The 20,792-nt window shown below is 44.3% G+C and overlaps 1 protein-coding gene across 2 annotated transcripts in view; it reads right to left on the bottom strand.

The window, feature by feature from the left end:
* The window catches only part of rerea (arginine-glutamic acid dipeptide (RE) repeats a), a 121,407-nt gene that overhangs the window by 64,505 nt on the left and 36,110 nt on the right, over window positions 1-20,792 (bottom strand). For both annotated transcript variants that reach the window (XM_062391790.1, XM_062391789.1), the window contains exon 3: window positions 4,998-5,508. In XM_062391790.1, coding sequence (XP_062247774.1) covers window positions 4,998-5,364 — 367 coding nt within the window. In that variant the 5' untranslated portion in view covers window positions 5,365-5,508. The remainder of the gene's footprint in view (window positions 1-4,997; window positions 5,509-20,792) is intronic.

Raw genomic sequence — 20,792 nt, forward strand, 5'->3', positions numbered from 1 at the left:
CATTCCTGGCGTTTTGTGCATTTGGAAGTGGGTCTCCTCGCTCAAGTGGAGAAGTGGAAGGGGAGGGACAAGGGGGTTTAGCCATAGCGGGGGTCTGAGTGGGGGATGGGTTTTTTGGGAGGTTGAAGTGTGCGTTAGCTTGATGGGTGTAGCCTTCGATTTAGCAGGGCCTTTGTAGACGAGTGTTCTCACTCCCTCAGCAGCCATAACTTTAACTTCTAACTTGGCTCAACCCCACTGCTGACCGCCATGCCACCCAGAGAGATAGAGACCAGGAGAAAGTTCAATACTTCGACACGGGGAGATAATCATGTAGCTCCTGAGTGCACTTTCTCAAACCCGAGCACTTCACTGAAAGCTGATCCTCGCGGTCATTCTTTCTCCAATTACATTGTCACTACCGACTTCAAGCAACAGCATATTCATGCTATAACCTCACAGCACACACAACACTACAGCAATTTCTCAGCTGTAGCTCATTGTTCAGCCGGCTATGCTTGTGTGACTGCCAAGCATGTCTAATCTAAAACACACCTAGCCTCAGCAGAAGAGCGCGTCCTGCTCTCCTTGTCTCAAGCAAATAAGATGCCGTTTAATTTGCTGCAGCATTCCAGCAGAAAGGAGGGGGGAGTTGTGAGCTGATATCTGCCCAGCTTTGTTTTCTGAGACTAGCTACAATGGAAAAGTCTCACTGTGAAAACAGTCATATATGCTGGTGTTTAGTAAACAGTGATGGGGGAAGGGCTGTGCTACGGGATGAAACCGTCTAAACGCAGCAAGAATATTAACATGTTTTTTAGATACAAGACAGACTTCTTAAATCAAGAGGAGTGTTTGTTTCAGCCACGCCAAGCAAGGTGGTATTTTCCATGAGGCAGGACGCACCTGCATTGTTACAAGAAGTGCTCGGCTCAAACTGCACAGGTCGCAGAGCATAGCACGGCTTCAGAAGAGCCAACCCCCCTCGAGTGCACTGAACCTAAAATTAAATAGCACAAGGAATGCAATAATGGAACCGCAGGGGTGTGAGGGGACTACAAGGCCAAGACGACAGCAATCTTGAGAAGAGGGAGACTGGTGTTATTACTGACCACAGCAGCTCTGTGGAGGAGACCTGCTGATGACCAAGCTTGCCTTGTGCCATTTCCTGCTGGGCCGATCCCAGTGGTTGGTTTAACAGGCAGTCAAGGCCTGGAGGCACTCTGACACTTGATTCTTCTCCAACTTTCCTTCCTCTCTCCTCATCCACCAGCCCCAACAAATCTCCCTCCTTCTAGGTGGAACAGCAGAGGGAAATACCTGGCAAGCGATACCATCGGCTCTCTACAATAGGGCAGGCCTACAGCTGACTGAGCTCCTAAGGGAGAACAGAGGCTCTTTGACAACACCACCCCCTCCTCCTCTCCTTTCCCTCTCGGCTAGCCCACGCTTTCTCATTTAGCAGTCGGCAGGTGGTTGGATTTCACTAAAAAGCCCTTTTCCCAGAGTCTCTAGCGTATGGAGAGATGGGAGAGCAGTGAGGGCTTTTTAAAAATAGATCTGTTCAGTTAACGACAGGCTACAGATTCACAATGTTATGTTTCAATATGAGAGGACTCCGAGGGCTTGCCCCTTGTGTTGGCTTGACTGGAAACAGCAAACCAATCGACACCCAGCCTTTGTTGCAGAGGGGATGCGCAATGCTAATCCAGCTCTAGCCTACGGTGTCTTGGCTCTGTAATAACCAACCCAACACTCACTGAACCACACTGCACTGGCTTCTCAAGAGGATCCATACCAAAAACAGAACTCAGATGTGTTGTGTTCCCATGAAGTATCAGTTTGCTATGAATTCAATCTCTATCTACAAAGACATTTAGTTGCACAGAAATCACCAATAGTGAAACTTAAAAGAATTATCATTCAGTTCACTTTAAACGTTCATGTAATTTTTAACATTGGTCTATGGGAGTAACTACAAAGGGACAGTTAAGTGAGTCAGCTGAGTCTCAGGACAATTCGACCGACCAATTCAGTCGGTTGAATTTTCTAACGGTGCAGTTTTCTAAAGGTACGAAACTGCACCGTTAGAAATTTTAACTGTACTGAAGCTATTTTGGTGGCACATGCTGGCCAAACATCTAATTAAGACAGTTTCGGTTTGTTTTCATGTAATTTATCACTCATCTGTGATAAAAAAAATTAGTGCAAGTCTTGCCTGATAGTGGGTTGCCATGTTGTGTGACATACACTCAGGTACACGGGCAGAAGGAGTCTGGGAGGGGCAGCTGGTTTTCATTAGCACTCTACATTTTAAACAGACCAGCCAGGCGGTCACTTAGGAAGGGAAGGAGACATGCATATGGCTGCCAGCCACCTGCAGTGCCGAGCTGCTGCAGTGGAAAGCAACGTGGATGGATCTCTCTCTCTTTCTCAGCGTGTGTGTGTCTGTGTGTGTGTGTGTGTGTGTGTGTGTGTGTGTTGCAGTCTCTAATGCCTTGTAAATAGTGTGCATATATGTGTTACAGTGGTAAGAGCACAAAGACTGGTTACTAGTAATGTGTGAGTTTACAAGTGAGTGGTCTCCATGCCTTAAGGGGGCCTCCTATTGAACCCCCTGTAGCAATATGTAGAATCTATAATTTGGGGTGTGTGTGTGTACATGCATTTGTGTGTGTGCGTGTAGGCTCTGGAGGTTTCTGGCTGGGCCTGGGGATGTGGTGAGAGCTCAGCCACAGGGTACAGATCTATTTGGCATGTCTGCTTCTTGCACTGCGTCAGTCTGTTCAACCTAGCAGCCGACCATACAAATGGCCCGGTGTACAGTCCCCTGGCCAACAGTACAGACACAGACACACTCCTTCATCCTTTTTAAAGAGCAGCAGAGACAGAGTTAGCTGCAGGCCCACCTATTGGCCAATTGCAGTCCTCCTTCTACCTTTCCCCACCAATCGATATGCACTAAGCTTCCTGAACCCATCATCGAGGGATATAAAGGTTAAGCATAGAGATTGGTGGGTGGCTGGACACTGGGAGCATGCAGACAGTTACTATTGTAAATTACTTATTTTTTATGTGATGACATGAGCCTGTATGTTACCAAAAATCCCCGCGACAAAAGCAATCAACACAGTATTCTGTTTCACTATTTGTTATGGTTCCTCTATCATTTTCCGTCACAACTTCTTCTCTCTCCATGTCTGGGGCGGTTTAAATCCCTCACCGAGGGTGGTCAGTTTTACATATTGTGTGTCACTAGACGGCTATAAAGGGATTTAACATTTAGTAAAGCATAATCCATGGCAGGCTTTGTGTCTGCCTAAGCTGCACACATCAAATCTGATTGCAAGATGGTTGCTACCAAGCGGGAGGAGGAAAGACATGCTCTGCACACACACACACACGCACACATATACACAGCTTATCACTTGAACAATAAACAGAAGACACAGTAGGAGGTCTGTCGCTGAGGTGGAGGATCTTCCACTTTGACAATAGGAGGTAAATTACAAACTAGCATACCAGTGCTCTAGTCCTGGCTCATCCTACTCTAAACCGATCTAACAGCTCTGGTATACACAGTGGGAGCAGGCTGTGACACTCGGGCCACTCTAGACCTGTCAACCTAATTGAAGGAGAAGACAGGAAACATAAATATTCCCCATCAATCAGACACTGCTCTGCCGTTTGCTCGAATGCGGAAATATAAATATTCTGCAGAGCTAATCCACTGAGACAGTCGACTTTGTTTATATGCCTTTTGAATGTTTCATTGATGTGACTGACTGCTTCCGATGTTTTTACCTCTCTCCCTCTCCAGCCCCCCCCCCCCCCCCGCCCCTGTCTCTGCATGATTGACTATGAGACAAAGCGGCGGTGCTCTCTCTCTATTAAACATGAAATGTGGAGTCTTCAATGGAGTCCGCTGCAGAGCATTACACGGACAGAAATGGAGAGTGAGCAACAACAAGGCTTTGGATCAGAGTCACTGCTTGCTTGAGGACCTCCAATACCAGCGCAGAGATAATTCAGCCAACTTGAACGCGCCTAGACAGAGAACATGTCGTGGGGGTGTTTCACTGCACCTACTTTAGTTTGTCTGTTTAGTAGATGAGGGGAATAAAGGAGGGCTGAGTGTTTGTGTGGATGCGTGTGTGTGAGTCGAGATGGGGGAGACGACACCTAACCTAACACGCTGGCTGTAATTTCCGCTCTTCCCGTTAAATATCCAAACAATGTGCCCCCCCCTCTCTCTTTTTCCATCTGACCTTTTGATAGCTGCTACATAAATGAAAAGACGTGGCGGCGATGATTTAGTTGCAAGGCAGAGAGCACTGTTAAGCGGGAGAGGGAGAGAAAGTGAGATAGAGAGCAGACTATATACACAACCAGTGAGCCTGGCTTCCTACCGTTGACATTCCCCTCTGTAATACAGCCAATTTCTAAACAGTAGGTGATAGACGGGCCATGTTTACAGCTGCAGAAAAGGTTGGTTCTCTTTTTAGCTTCATTAAACAAATGTAATAAAGACGTTGTACCGTAGCTCAAACACCTCATGGAAAACCAGAGTACCTTTTGGCCCCAGCATAGAAAGCATGCTTTTAGTGAGTCAGATCGCACAAGGAATGAAAAGCATTATCACAGCTGTCGTCACTATCACGTCATCTAGAGAATGACTCTTAGACATTTATTGACACAGCTAAAGACAAAACAAAGAGTGGGTCAACATTGTATTTGATTGTATGATGCATTGGCCTCCAGCTTGAGATAATACTGCTGGTAGAGTTGCTACTTTGGATAATGTGCTCTCCTTTAGCAGCTTGTTGCAATCACTAAGAACTCCACCATTGAACAACTATCATTTGTCTTCTAATTTCTAAAAGAAGCTTATTGAAAACTAAGTGGAAGGAAAAGAATGGAGTGAATGTGATGTTTATAAGTTGGAAACATAGACTTTCCCTGCAGTGAGTGTAGTTTCACCTGCTGACAAATTTAGATCAGGTATGATTTTGTCTTACCTCCAGATCTGTAAACAACATCGTCTTCTGTGATGAAGGATGTTATTTCCCCGTTCTCTGTACGCTCGTAGCGTGACTTCTTCTTGGGCGTCTTCTTCTTGCCCTTTTTGCCGGCATCCTCGGCTGTGCCGCTGCCTCCGCCCGTGCTGCCATTGTCGTTGTCCTCATCTTCGCTGTGATCGCTCTCTGCATAGTTCTTGGCCCCACCCTCCAGCGTACAGCTGCGTCGGGGCCTGGAGCTCTCACTTTCACGGTCTCCCCGGTCCCCGTCCAGTCGGCGGGACTTGCCTGACTCTCTCTTGTCCCGGTCCCTGTCTCTGTCTCTGTCCCGCTCTTTCTCCCTCTCCTTCTCTTTGTCGGCCGTCATGATCCGCCACGTGCCTTCCTCAGTCCTCTCACGGCTGGGCCTCCGTGAAAGGTAGACTGTGAGCCTGGGCTTCAGTCTTCTGAATTTACCAATCAAATCCAGGGAAAATTTGGCCACACCAACAACCCCAGTGTTTCAGGAAAGCTGTGGATAAAAGAAAAAGGAGAATTAGCATAAGTCTGTGTCAATACAAATTGTCCTTTCTGTAAAGAAACTACATTAAATAAAAAAGGATTATGCAGGAGGAGACTTTTTGTGGGTGAAAAATACAAGATAATTCCACAAGATCAGGCAGCTGCGCTGACTCCGCTCAACATCACAGCGATTGTTGGCACTCCCCTCCACAACCATGTATACCCTGGAGGGCACTGACTAGCTTTATCAAATAACAGAACCTTCCAGTTTCCTGCTCACACATTTCCTTTACTTTAAGAAAGGCGGTAAAACAGAGCTATTAATGAGGAAAAAATGGAACGTGAGAAAAGTAGAAATAGAACTGCGACATGTACAGTGTACAATGAAACACAATATCCTAAAAGGAATGTTTTAACTAAACATAAAGAGGCAGTGCTAAATTGAACCTGTTGAATTCCTCAGAGATAATGTGTCAACAGGATTTTTCAGCAGAAGACACTGCTTGTCGTTTACAGTGTGATGGGAAGAGACCCAGCACAGAGCTCAATAACGACGGTAACTGGCTAGCTTCTGTGCAAACCCTTTGTGATGACACCAGGCTCCGTTTTACTCATCTGTGTGTGTGTCTGTGTGTGGTTATGTATGTGTACTCTGGCTTACTGGACTGCACCCAGCCCTAGCCCTCTGCCCTGGCTGACAGTCACCACTGTGTTAATGTGAAAGACAGCTCTGGAGGGAAGAACACAGAAATCCACTGGGTAAGGAAAGAAGGGGAAGAGAAGCTGAGCCAGTCATTTGCTGTTCCCGATCCACTGCCATTTTCAGCTATCGCCGTTCACTCAGAATAGCTCAGCTACCACTAACTCGTGCCATAATGAAATCCTCCATAAAGAATGAAGTGGGCAAAGCTGAAGCAGCCGGCTGTGTGCTCTATGCTGCCCCTTCACACTGTGCCTACAAAGGACATGTCTCATTTGCTGCCACTGTTTGCCCCCCCCTGACCCCACCGCAACAAATTAAGTAGAAATAGTTATTTCAGCCCTGCAGAGGGATCAGACCAGGCAATCAGCCTACACGTTACTGTGGTCGTGATAGCTGGGTGGAAGCAAAAGGGATAGAGAGAGATCCAGGTAGAGAGTCTGAGGTTAAGAATAGAAGAGGAAGGTGGAAGAAAAGCTTTTGACAGGCACACACACACACACACACACACACACAATGAAGCACGTTTGACAAAGGCGCTCCTCAGCAGCGGGTGCTGTCATCTCGTGAGCAGACACCAACTGACAGGGCAGCTGCTCTTGTCGTCGGCTTCAACACAAACACAGGGCCTGATTAAACCGCAGCCTCGTCACAGCCCCATTAATCACCTAATGATGAGTTACCACGGAGACCACTGGGCTGCCAGCGGATGCACACAAGAACACATTAGCGCAGAGAGATGGCTGAAGAGAGCTCTCACACGCATGTGCACCCAGCCACCCATGATCCATGCCTATATTGGGGAGGCAAAATACAGACTACCCTCCACTCAGCATCGTGAATTAGAAGTGTGAGGAGCATAACAACATTAATGAAGGTACCATTTGATAGCACAGCTCTAATCCCGCGGGGGGGGCACCAGAATCTGTGTATGAGCTAAGCACCTCTTCTCTCCTCTAATCAGGAACATAAGCCTCTTCCACTGAAACCAAGGAGGACTCTGAACTGTTGAAAGTGGAGGTCTGGCCCATTCTTTGATGTCGTAGGCGGCTACCAGCCTCCATAAGTACCTTTACAATCTAGGTGCTATTAGTTTACATCTGGATACACTTAACATAACTACCTCAGTCCAAATTTGGTTTTTCCAAATACCCTGCTGACGTTAACATAACTGTATTTACTAACCCCAAAAGCAACCAAAAAATGATCCAGACAGACATGTTTGATTGTGTTAACACTAGTCAATTAACAATATGTTCAGGTGTCTACGGCTAATTTGTAGAACATCAGTAGCAATTTGAAGTTGAGCAAATTGAGTGGGTAAGACAAAGTGAGTCAGAGTGAAGTGAAGTAGTAACGCTGTGGCAATGAGAAGTCATAATGTTTTGATGGCTGAGAGGGAGGAGAAGCAGACAGAGAAAGTTAAGACAGGGACAAAAAAGCGAGGGAGAAGGCTCTCCACCCACATCCTGGGAAACAAAGCGCTCAGTAGAAAGCAGCACTGGCTGCCTGGCCGATGAATAACGCTGCGAGGCGGCAGGTGAGGCTTGAAAGTATTACACATCAATCACAGGGGTTTGAACCCTTTGAAAGATGCCAGCTGTCTTGGTGGAAACGGCGAGGAGGGGGCAGTGGCTGGAGAGGTGTTGAGGGGGTCCCAAGCCAATGGCTCCTAATCCACCATTTACATTACTGCAATGGAGTCAAGGGCTAGCAGCCAGCGGGGACCCGCTCAAATACATTTCTCTTTTTCCGGGCCTGTTTAAATGAGATCTCTGGCCTGAAAAACCACACAGTTTGTGGCTCGATTAACACATCATCCCCCACAATGGCCACACAGCAGGTTTCAGTTACTCAACAGTTTTTTTTCTCTCTCTCCACTGAACAGCCTTTTGAAAAGCCATGTTTTATTCATTTCAGTTACTCCCACATTTATCCAAATCCACGCTCATCTCTGTAGTTTTAATCAAAACCTATCTTAAGGATAAACATCCAAATTAGCATGCTTTAATTGAGAACCTATACAATGTGATGAAGCTGTAAGATTTCTTTTGAAAATGCCGCCAACTTATAGTAATTGATTATCTTGGATTGAATTTCAAAAGATGGACCTCTATTCATACAGAATTTTATATAAGAACTAGAACTAGAAATTTTACATTTAAATGCAAAATAGAATCCAACAACAATATAACCAGCACAGTGAAGCACTCGGTTTTTGGGAGTCGAGACTAGTAATTCATGGCATATTAAATTGGAGAATTATGAAGTAGCAAAATGTGATTGGCAAGGATTTAGGGCTGGCTTTGCAAAGGGATTGAATGAAATACTCGCATGAATACAGATTAGAGGAGAACAATGTTAGCATGAATATATATATAGGGTTATTAACAATGAGGGCAACTCAAATTGATCTGAATAAAGCAGCAGATCCACAGCAGTGCATGGATCTTAACTGTGGTGATGTCGAGCTGCAGCAGGTTTTAGTCAGCTTCAACCATTACTCAGTGCGATCTAATCTAAACTGCCATCCAAGCCCCCTAGAAACAACAGCACAATGAAGGGCTCAGCTGGAGGCGAGAGGTAAGCCACTTCATAAGGGATTCTCTGTGGCCTCGCACCCTGCCTGCATTGTCTTTACCTGGCGCAATCAAGGCATACTTTATCCTCCGAGGCCCTCTCTGTTTTAGTTCACATCGGCAGGGCAAAGACACTTGTCTACTCCACTTGTTTTTCAATTCACTGATGAGTAGCCACATCTTGTTTCCCCTCTGCTAAAGCTGTGCTCACAAAGGCTCTATTTTTAGCCGGCATCTGGGGTAAGTTTAGTAGGTAGAAGCCATGCTCGAGAAAAAATAGCTTGGGGCTTTCCAACATCAACATTTAAACCAGCCTAGAGACTCCCAAGGTAAAAAGCAAAGCACTACTCCATGAGAACAGATTCTAATGTGCAATAACACTGTTGGAAACAATAAACTGTCACTGTCAAAAAAGATACAACAGAACATTTTCCTGAGCTAAAAATAGCATCTAATACTTTCAGAAACTGTCCACAATTGCTTCCAACCACAGACAGAGGGATCAGACTGTGTGCTCCGTGACGTCTAAGCCTGTACTCCATCTTTAAAAGAAGACTAAATCCTCCTCCAGTCCCAGTTTGGGTGCTCCCTGCGGGTGCTCCGAATGGCCCTGAGGGGCCCGCTCCACAACCAAAAGGTCCATTATTTACAGGGATTGTGAGGAGGACTTCATTTTGCCACCCAATGCCATCGAATTCAAGACGCCCCTCTCTGTCTGCCATATTTGTCCGGCTGGAGTGAAGCTGAAGGCCATTTCCGCAGCTCTGACTGCGTTACCGGGCATCATGTTTTGACACGGCTCCCGAGGGAAAGGCCAGGGTTGTTCGTTGTCCCCCATCCCCTTTCCTCTAAATGAGGCACTCTTGAGAAATGTGCTCGTGAGCCTCCTCACTGTGACAGTAAATGACCTCTCTCCCAATGTGTCATCGAGAAGAGAAGCGGGAGAACGTAAGGTATGTGGTAGCAGTCAGCGCTATCATTATTGTGGCTCATAATTGAGTTTTCATCTAGATGTGCGGGGCTACTTTGACAGTGTGAATAAATACCTGATTTGCAATAATTTCTCGTGTCTTTCACCTCTGGAGGAGTGCCGACATTTCAATTTTTTGGTGAATTATATGATGTTGTAATGGAAATTTATTCAGAGGTAAAGCTGGGGTCAGGAGACGTAAAAACCCACAAGGGACACATTCGACGCAGAGTTGGACTTAAAAAAATATCTGTATCATACACACATCGAACATTTATCTCTATAAAACGGAAGGGAGCTGCAGCCGAGGGAGGAGGAAATGAGTTACATGACATTTTCTCAATCAGATGTATATAGTCAAAGGATTTTCTGGGAAAGAAAGAAAAATTTGATTTGGTCTTCTGATAAAATGAAACGACTCTATTTTAATATTTGAGCTCTCCATCATGTACTTCTTGCACTGATATTCTACAATCAAATATCCCGACTCTTCCTCCCAGATCTGCCCATCAGCGTAATGATCCTATCCGTCACTTCAACTCCAACTGGTTGTCTAAATGAGTGTGGGAGAGGAGGAAATGTATTCACATGGCTGCCCTACATCCTGCAGCTACTCTAATCACTATGCCACACAGAGTGACGAGCCAACACAGAGGAAAAACCAACATAAATACAGCAGATTAGAGTGATAGATAAGACAGTTCTGACATGCCGGGCCATCCTTCAGGATGTTTTCAGGAACAGCTCCCAAAAACAAAGCCATGAGGTCAGTACACAAAACCAGCTCTGTCTAAATTATTTAGCTGTGATGTGGCAAACTCGGCTCAGTCCTCAAGCAGATGGTGGTGGTGTTAATTAGGAAGGGCTATTATATCATATGCAAATGTCTCTCCTTAAACCACAAACGTCCACCCACCCAACAAAAGATTGGTCTTATATACATAACGTTGTTTGTTATCCTCCATGATAATCCCAGTATTCTCGCCACCAGACCTATAACTCACAAGTCAATGTGTAATCACTGCAAATAGACACTGCCAGGGAACATTATCCAGTTGGAGATGTGTTTGTTCAAGGAAAGGACGGCTTTGGAAAGCAGTTAATGGAGGGGGGTGACATGGGGAGTGCAATATTCAGTGTTCAGCCTTGTCATCCACCATCTCAGATGTGCATGCCAGTGATCCTAGGCAGAGGGGAAAGCCGTGCACATGAGGAGAATAATATGAATCATGAGTTTGTGAAGCATCCACGTAGCCAGCAACGATACTTAAACTATAGACACAGACCGTTTCTGTACGGGTTTCCTCGCCTGCATATAAAAAAAAAAAAAGAAACGGTAAGGCTGCTGCAACAAGCAAGATCTGAGCTCAGTGCTTCCATATCCTCGAAGGACAGCTCATAAAACATGCAGTGGCTGGGACTGGGCCTCTTACAGCAGTGGCATTTTAGTGCGCCCTGCCGCAAACACACAGGCCACACACACACACACAGGTAAGCTGCAAATACACATAATTAATTTTAAAGAGTCAGACCTGCATGGTTTACTACCTGTGAATGCTTGGGTCTTCATCCAAAAATACACTTCAGCGAGAAAAAGACGACTATTTCCCGAAGCATTAGCGGCAGGAGCCTAGAACAATGGGCTTTTGGGAAAGCATGAGAGGAGAAGGTGGATATTACACACTGTACAGTAGTGATCCACAGATTAACTCTGCCTGTTCATGTGTGAAATGGAGACTTGATCCCTAACTGATAGTGTGTTATGCCTCCAGCAAACACAAGCTGCATATTTTTGTCTTTCCAAAGACCTAACAACTGCAATATATTGGATTACCCATTGCATCCTTCACTGTGCAACAACAATGGAACATTAATACTGCAGAGACAACATCGCTAAGGTTGACTATCCGCCCGCTGTTGTCTCCTTTAAACCGAAGGTGAACTGAGCTGGCTGTGCAGCTGAGTTGCTGTGAATAAGCCTCAGATATTCTTGGAATGTTAATGTTAGGCTTTGACCATGGCAGCCTCGCCGGCTTCTCCTCTTGTCACCACGCCATTAATGACAATGGAAATAGTGCTTAGCCCTCCCTATGCAAATAACACACTTTTAAAAGTCCTTACATGAACTTTGTGTTTTCTAATAACGTAGCAATGTAACAGGAAAGGAGAAAAAGATATACAGGATATAGAGCTGGAGTAACCATTCAAAGTGCACTCAATTATCACAATGTTATGACACACAGTTAAAAAACCAATCCTATTCTTGCATTGTGTTTAAGCACACCATATGCTGTGCTCATGCATAGGGAATCAGTCTCTGGTGCGTCTGCCAGTGCAGTCGCCTGGTGGAAATCTAGAAGGGCCGGTTTGCGGAGCGACAGTCTTATTAAAATAGCTTCCAACTGCAACCAGCTTATAAAAAGTCACTGTGAGCACATTCACCACAGTGCTGCATTCATCTATGTGTATACACACGTGTCAATCTAAAATGTGTAGGCCATTGACACACACACACACACACACACACACACACACACACATAAACAAAAAACGCTGCTACTGAGCAACTGTATTTGCAGTCCAGGTCAGAGTATGTGTTCAGCCAATAAATGGCTGGAGTGTAATGTGCCTTGACCTTCCATCTTTCTTTCAGCAGCTCCTTACATATATTGCTGTCTCTCCTCATATATCACTCGGCCAAATGGTGCCCTTCACCCTGTTCCCTCCTGTCCCCTCCTTAAAAGGCTGAGGGGACATCTTCTCCCGCTGCAGTCAATTGACAGTCCCGGTGGCGTCCTTACTGAGCACAAGGGGAAGGGGAACAAGGCTCATCGAGGGGAAATTCTGGGATGAATAATCATGTTTCGTACCATGCACCATGCACCCACCCCCCCCCCCACCCCCAACTTTATTAGCATCAAACAATAATTAATGGGGCCACTGAAGAGTCTGCTTTTCGCTTACCAGTACAAGTGGGTCAATACGCCCTTCAACCCTTTCTCTCTGCTCAACGTCAAAGCTGGAGACACCTCATCGCTCTAAAAACACAGGATCTTAGCTTATTTATGATGCCAGTTGCTCGGCTGGAGAAAAGGCAGTGTTCCTGCTACTCTCAGCAAAACGGGCTAGACCACTTTATGCAGCAGTTCACTACTTCCATCTCCACACCTCTTCTCAGCAGGCCAACCTAACAATTCAATAATGAATATGAAATGCCTCCTAATTGATGTCTATGGGAGTTGGAACGCCTGAAAATACAGGATATTGGACACAGGCTTGACTTGATTAAGTTTTTGTTTCACGTCAAGAAAAAAAAATCTGTGATCAGCAGTAGCAAAGCCAGTCCTGATCGAATTAGCTTTGCACTAAGAGCTCCATTGATCTTGGCACTCATCTGTGGAGATGAGGCCTGGAAAGGCAGCTGGTAATCCAATAGCAGGGATGGGAAGTGCTTCAAGGACTCTGCTGTGTTTGCCCACCTATCTCTTACAGGGAAAGGTAAGATGTTAGCGAATGCCACTCACTGGACCGATGGGACACCACAAGGCCATGGGAGCTCAAGTAAAAAGAGCCACACTGTGACCTAAAAACAAGCTAATTGAAAGCTGCAAGTAACTGACTTCACCACAGCTATCATGTAATGATTAAACAGGATGAATCAAAGCAAAGCCTAGATCAGTGGTTAAAGAGCCGTGCGGTAACCTCCAAGTCCTAATACAGGCTTCACTTTATAATCCTGGCCCAAAAAAATCTGAAGCAAGGCTGATACTTAAAGGTTCTAGCCACTCAAGTGTGAAAGTGTGAGCTAGTAGGATCAGTGTGGGGAAATCGGCCTTTATGTTGCGATAGCTTCATTGCACCAGGCATTTATGCAGCCCTGGTCAATCAATTTTGCATGAAATGAATGACATCGGACAACGACCTAGAGGGCAGGGAGCATGTGGAATGAAACAGATAAAGAGCGAAGGTAGTAAAGGGTCAAATGTACAGCTGGTTCAGTTGCACAAGTGGTTCGCGTCTCGCTGTCGTGCATTAAGTATAGTGCTGCTGCCACAACAGCGCTCTTTTCTCACACACACATACACGCCCTTAATCCATCAAGGATTCATGAGTGAATTCTCAATAACAGACTGAGTGCATTTCTCTCCTTCATATCACTGCAGCAAGAAAAGAGTGAGAACTCTTCAGCAACCCACAGGCACACCACAAACACACACTACTCACAAACCACACTAATAACCTTGGGCTTCCTACCAATGCCATGACTTTATGAAACAGTATGTGCTCTAAATAGAAGCTCCATTTCTCACCAGCAGTCTGTAACAGCCCTATTTCAGCCACCCTGTAATTAAATATTTATGTTAGCAGAGTGGCGGATCATACCAAGGTGATAACCATTTAAAGATCCAAATCTGGGTTTTTTTCTGCCCCCATCACAACAAAGACCGCCACAACAAAGACCGATTTTTAAAAGGATTATCTACAAGTGTCCCTTTAATCAGTGTATGGCAGAACTGCAGAAATGCCTCAACAACAGTCCCAGAGGAATACATTTCTCTGAAGCCCTATCAGGCAGAGGATCTCCTTCACCGACAGCAGACTGAGTGAGTGGGAGTGAGTGTGTTTAAGGATGAAAAGATGTGCTACTACCTTGCTATGATGTCCTCTCCAACAATCTCAGAACAAAAGCCTCCATTTTGAAGTGGAGTTGTGATGGCACAGGGCTCTTAAGGTGCATTCTATTCTCTTTGTTTATTATTTTAGTGAGATAAGGCACTGTTTGTGGGTGGCTGGTCGTACTAGAGCAACCAGTGTGCTGCTCGAGCGCCAAAGCCGGCAGTCTGTGAGAGGGATTGTGGGCATTATAGATCACGAGGAGACAGATGTCCAGTCTTGCCTTGATGCTCACTCATACACTGAGGCTGACCCTGAAACCCGTGTGTTTGCAAACAGGACTGATTGCTGGTGGGTCTTAGGATGATCTTTATCAGACCAATAGAGTCAGTTCACTGTAACACAGCAACCTCCCACCTTTAGTGGTGCAGGCCTTGTTATCTATCAAACATGAGGTGGAAGTCGACTCTCAGGGCTTCAGACTAACGTTTTTCACAATTATTCTGAAAAACTAATTTGAACATCCTAGAGTGACGTCCCAGATCTAAAATGTTGTTTCTTTTCTTTGTTATCGCCATCTGTAATAGTTAGTGGCATAATAAAAAACACCATTACCATGTTTAGGGAAAAAATTATATTTGTTTTGACCCATTCAAAAAAAATTGTTCTATAATAAAACTGTAAAAAGATATAAAAATGAAAGACATAAACAGACATACGGACAGAAAGACAGAAAGAAAGAGATGCTTGCTTTAAAATTTGATTAGATTAGAATAGTTATATGTATGCTGCCTGCTGTTTCTGCTTCTAATAACCATATTAGCGTCAAACCCTCTCATATTTCCAGTTGTTAGCTTGCTTAGTCGTCAGTCAGTCATTCAACTGATGAGCAGCTTTGCTCAAAATTTAGAAAATCTAATTATCTTTTTCCTCATTCATGGAATATTATGCAATGCCCGCAAATGATTAGCGATTTATCAGTGTTCATTTTTATGACCTGATAAGCCTGATCCGTGGTTTAACAGTGGTGGTATAACTGTAGTCCCTACTGTCAATGTACAAACAATGCTTACCAAGTGTTAAAAGACCACAAAGTCATATTGAAACAGTAAATGGATTGCTAAAAAGATATCCATGTAAATGTATCACTTAAGTAGTAAGTGATAGTTACTATAGTAACTGCATGAAAAGAGGGGCTATGTGACAAATCAGCCCTGAGTTCAATTAGTCATAAGCATCAAATTAGTCTGAAATAAATAATAGTTTGAAATAAATCATATGTATATATATATATATATATATATATATATGAGCAATCTAAGAAATGTGAGGTTTCGATAAATGCATAAACATTAAATAAGGAGAACGACAACCTCTGCTGTACTAAATAAGTGTCATGCTCCAATAAGCAGCATCAGACCCTGTGAGCATCTGCTGTCTCTAAGTCTCCCTCCCTTTGTTTCAGTGCCCCGTCACAGTTAATGATTTCCTCAAGATCTCCGTTGTCCACGTGTGATTTACATGTTTGAAATAATTTGTTGAGCAAACACAGGTTTGTAAAATAATTTCTGGCAAAGCTGAATCCAAACAGTTCTGGGGCAAAGCTAAGAGAATTCATTAAAAAAGCTACGTTGATCAAGAGGAAACAGACAAGGTATCAGGATTGCCTTTCAGTTTCTTCTTGTTTACATATCTGGATTGTGCTGTCATCCCTTCCAGAGAGAAGCACCGCCAGCAAAAACAATTACACTCCCCCCCCCACCCGAGCGAAAGCCTCTCACTAGCTGCCTCAACTCAGGTTGACAATCAAGGCCATTAGATCTTTCTGTGAATTAATGCTAGTTAACGTAACGCAATGACACACATCAAGAAAAGTCATTAGCTTGTCTTTTTAGCATAGAAAAACAGGAATGATTTGCCGGTTCAGAGAGATCATCTCCCTACATGCAGCCTGGGGCAGCCCTCACGATCTACCTCATTATTTTTGGAAGAACAGGGCCACAGACGAATCCTATTGGATTAAATGTAAGGTGCGCTCATTATGACCTGGCTCTCTCACACACACACACACACACACACACACACACACACACACACACACACACACACACACACACACACACACACACACACACACACACACACACACACACACACACACACACACACACACACACACACACACACACACACACACACACACACACACACACACACACACACACACAGAGAGCTCCAGACTGCTTTACGCAGCTCTTCATACAGACAAAAGAAAATGGAGTAACTCACCAACACTTTAAATATGTGGATGAACCTCTCTCAACTGAGCTGTAAAATCAAGGTGCAATTGTTGGAGTGCATCACACCCACGCGGCTGCACATACTACAGTGAAAACGCTGTCAAATGTTGGCTCTTTTGATGGAGACAAGCTGAGCTTACTATTACCAATGATACAGTGCGAGTGATAAAGGCATTCATTCCTGCTTAGAGAGAGGTTTTTTTCCACATGTGATAGTCCGCAATGCTCCGCCGCTTCATTCCTGGGTATAAGAGGCTGTTGCCGTGTTTTTCCAATTTACGTTGCCAGGGTGACAAATGAAAAGCAAATCATCCGCACAACTAATCAAAGGACTGAGTGACAAAAAGTCAATATTTTCTCATTGTGTGGGCTAGCAATATATCTGCACAGAAACGGGGCTATGCTCCAAGGCTTAGGCTATACTCAGAGCATTATACGGATAATGTGTCAATAATCTGACTCGGTGTGGCCGTTAAGAGCAGTGCCAACAAAGACGCAGTATCAAAAGACAACCTTCACAAAGATCAGGCTGAACAACCAACTCAACAGACATCGCCCGGATGCTGTACTTCAGACAAACATACTCTCGTAATGGCTACAAGCCAACAAATACAAAACTGTAATTGGACATTGATCTTTCGAGGTCTGAGGATAAACCACTCAAAGGGCACAATATGTAAACACCAGCCACGCCGAGATATAAGAGGAAATGGCAGAATTGGTGTCTGCAGCCGGTGAGTGTTGTGCTTAGAGAATTCAGATTTTTTCCATTTCCTTTAATTCCTTAGGGCTCACTTGTCATTTTAAAAAGACATCGCATTAAAAATAAGGCAGACAATTAGCTTGTTTTTGATTACATCTTTGACAAAAAAAAAACTCCCTTAATAAAATTCAGCAGCAGCACACACCATCTCTAAAAGGCTGGTTAAACACAAGCAAGATCAATGGGTAAATTTATCAGCAAATATCACCATTCACTCCCTGGCAAGTAATCATTAAGGAATGGCACTGATGCATTATTCATTGGCTAATGTATAATTCAGACTTAACAGCAGATTCTATGCATAAATAAAGCTGTGATACATTTAAACAGATTAAATGTTTACTTGCTAAAATAGGATATGAATGTGCCGCATGAATGCTTCCCTGCTGCTGTCACTCGATTATTTGCTACCATTGCTGAGGATGTAGGGATGTAAGGTGGATACTGAAATATAGACCCTGACAGCCCACTCATCATATCACATACACTTATGGACACAGGATACTGATATGAAATATGTGGTGCTGGTGGGGGGGGGCGGTTACGGGGCAATAGATTGCTAAAATACCCAACAGCCTCCAGTTCGTTGTTGAAAGCAGTGAACGGAAATGAGGATTATTCAATAAAAGCCCACATCTTAACGGTAGCACAATTTTATTTCCTGGCACATCAAGATTTATGTACCGTCACTCTCACTTGTATTTCCCCTGGACATCTGCACCTGTGTTTAACCACCGTGCTGCGGTTGTGAGGATGTTCATGCTCAAGTGTCAGAGGGACAGTCAACAGGGAGGACGAGGAAGCAGCGAGGACGCACTCCAGGCTCCAGGCTCCATCTGACTGTGTTCAGAGCAGGGCGGCCCTGTGGGGATCGCCATTCTACTTTATGACCATGCACTGAATTAACGAGGCCAGATGCCGCCCCCCCCCCCCCCCTCACTTAACATGTGTGAAAGTGCCCTCCGATGGGCTCAGCTGCTTTAAGGATGTACAGACAGAGAGGGGGGAAAGGAGATAGGGCCTATTTTCAATTATACCAATTTCTCACTCATCGTTGGCTCCAGAGGTTTATGTTAATTAAAGATATCAGCCCTTCCACTGTGCACACAACAAATTAGATGGAATTTTCTATGAACAATCAAAGTACCTCTCCAGTTCTTCATCTCCATTTCAGGAGTCACCCACCAGAGGGTACTGCCTCCTTAGCGGCGCTGCCACCGTTTCATTGGTACTGTGTCAATCTGTGGCTAATGTATTCTAAATGAGTCACTGGTACAACCACTATCTCCTAGGACAATAGGTCAGGAAATGCCGAGCCGGCTCCATCCATTTAGAAATGAAAACCATCTGAAGAATCAACAGGAGCTGAAGAGATTTATCACCGCTCCTCAAAACCATGAGTCTGCTCCTGTGTCGGGGGATGGTATCAACAATGGTATGGAAGCCATGACTTCTCATTGATTTTCCGCCCGGCTTTATGACAAGGCGGCGCTGGCATTTATGTATTGTTGGGGTCACCAGTGGGAGGGTAACTGCAAGAGATACATTTTATGTGGTTTAGATATATGCAGTTAAGCTGCATTCAGACAGCCTAAAGGCTGGACTTGTAATTTACCTACGTTTACCTGATCAGCATCTTACACGTTCGTGTTTAATGGGTTAAACATCCCCTCTGTTTTCATTCATGTGGCTTATTATAATAACAACAGGATTGTTTCTTTGTCATTACAACAGATTACAGTCATTCAGACTTTAACCCAAATGGAAACGATATCAAAACCCAAAGCACACTTGCTCACTAAGAAAATGAAATGCCAGCCAACACTGCATCAGTTGCAATTCAACTTTCTGATTCTTTATGCATCAAATCATGCCATTCAAAAAAAAAACACACAGGCAAGCTCAGAGTGTGTTTTCTACCAGCCAGCAACTGCCATCATCCTGACACTGGCAGGAAAAAGGGTGCAGAGACGCAGCGTGGCGCAATCCCAGTGAGGGCCATCATGCGAGCAGATTAAATAACGTTTTTTCCAATGCCCTGTCAAACATACAGCCGTGTCTGAGCAGCTAGACAGCCGTTACAGCCTCAGTGTATGAAGCAGCGCTCTCTCTCTCTCTATGGTCAGAAACAGCCTCTTTGATACGGATATCGCCCCTAAGATTCCTCAGAGGTGACACTCTCACACGCGCCTGTATGTGAGGTGAATGTTTACTAGCTCGCTGTACCTTGTCAGCGGTGAGACTTGTGTTTGTGAAGGGGGGGATGACTCACACCGCGACTATGCTTCCCCTCGGTTAACATGAATCAACAACAGACTGCGGACTCAGACCCAGATCAAATTGCACATCAGATTTAATTTCCCACAAACACTGGTTTAAGCACTGCAAGTAGAGATGATGCGAAACGATACAGACAGCAGTATGGCAGTGTGTACATAATTATGATTTGGGCTGCTATATTCTCATCTGATAGGAGTCTTACTGTGAAATGGTCGGTGCTGTCTTCCCATACAAAACCCACACTGCACAGCAATTCTTGCTCTGGTGGAGAACTCCATTAAGAGGCAAACCACCACTTCCTTTTTCATCCAGTCCACCAGTGAGTGAAACTAAATGGTTATCCTTACCTCTGGGGGGAAGTGAGGAGGATGCTGTTTCAAAACGTGCTCAGAAATACAAGCTATGCAAGTTTTCCTACATGACAGCATTAGCTGACACAGGGATTTAGGTCACACAACAAGTTACCATTCGAAAAACAGCTCCATCACTCGAATAAAAGGAGTAACCCCAGCCATGTGACACACAAATAGCAAAAGTATTAAATGGTTAACTCTGAAACAAAAGACACCTCTAGTGAATGCCACAGTCAATCAATCTATAAAATCCTTAGTGTCTCCTTCACATGTCATGAATACACAAATACATTTAAATTTTAAAACACAACACATTTGTTACTTTTATGCATGTTGTTCAGGCACTCCAGGGTTTATTAAGCCCCTAAAATTTAGAATGTTTTAGTTAAAAAACTGAGACTTTAACAAACGATGACACAGCCACACATTTGTTTCTTGATTGGTTCGTTCTCATCCCATGAAAATAAATCTTTGGTCCGACTCGCCTTGACGGTTTCTTATTCCACGTTTTTTCAGCAACAACAGCAAAAAAAAAAAAATAAACTGCAAATACACAATCTGTCTCCTGTTTACACCCACTCGTGCATTTTAGGTGTACATAAATGATCATGTGATATGCATTTTGAAATTGGTTTAGTATGAATTAAGATTGTTTCTGATATGGAGCTAAAACATACATCTGGAAGAAGATTAAAATGCCGCTTTAAAACTGAAATGTTATTCAAAAATGTATTG

The sequence above is a fragment of the Platichthys flesus genome, chromosome 7 (genome assembly GCF_949316205.1).
Source record: "Platichthys flesus chromosome 7, fPlaFle2.1, whole genome shotgun sequence".
Lineage (NCBI taxonomy): Eukaryota > Metazoa > Chordata > Actinopteri > Pleuronectiformes > Pleuronectidae > Platichthys > Platichthys flesus.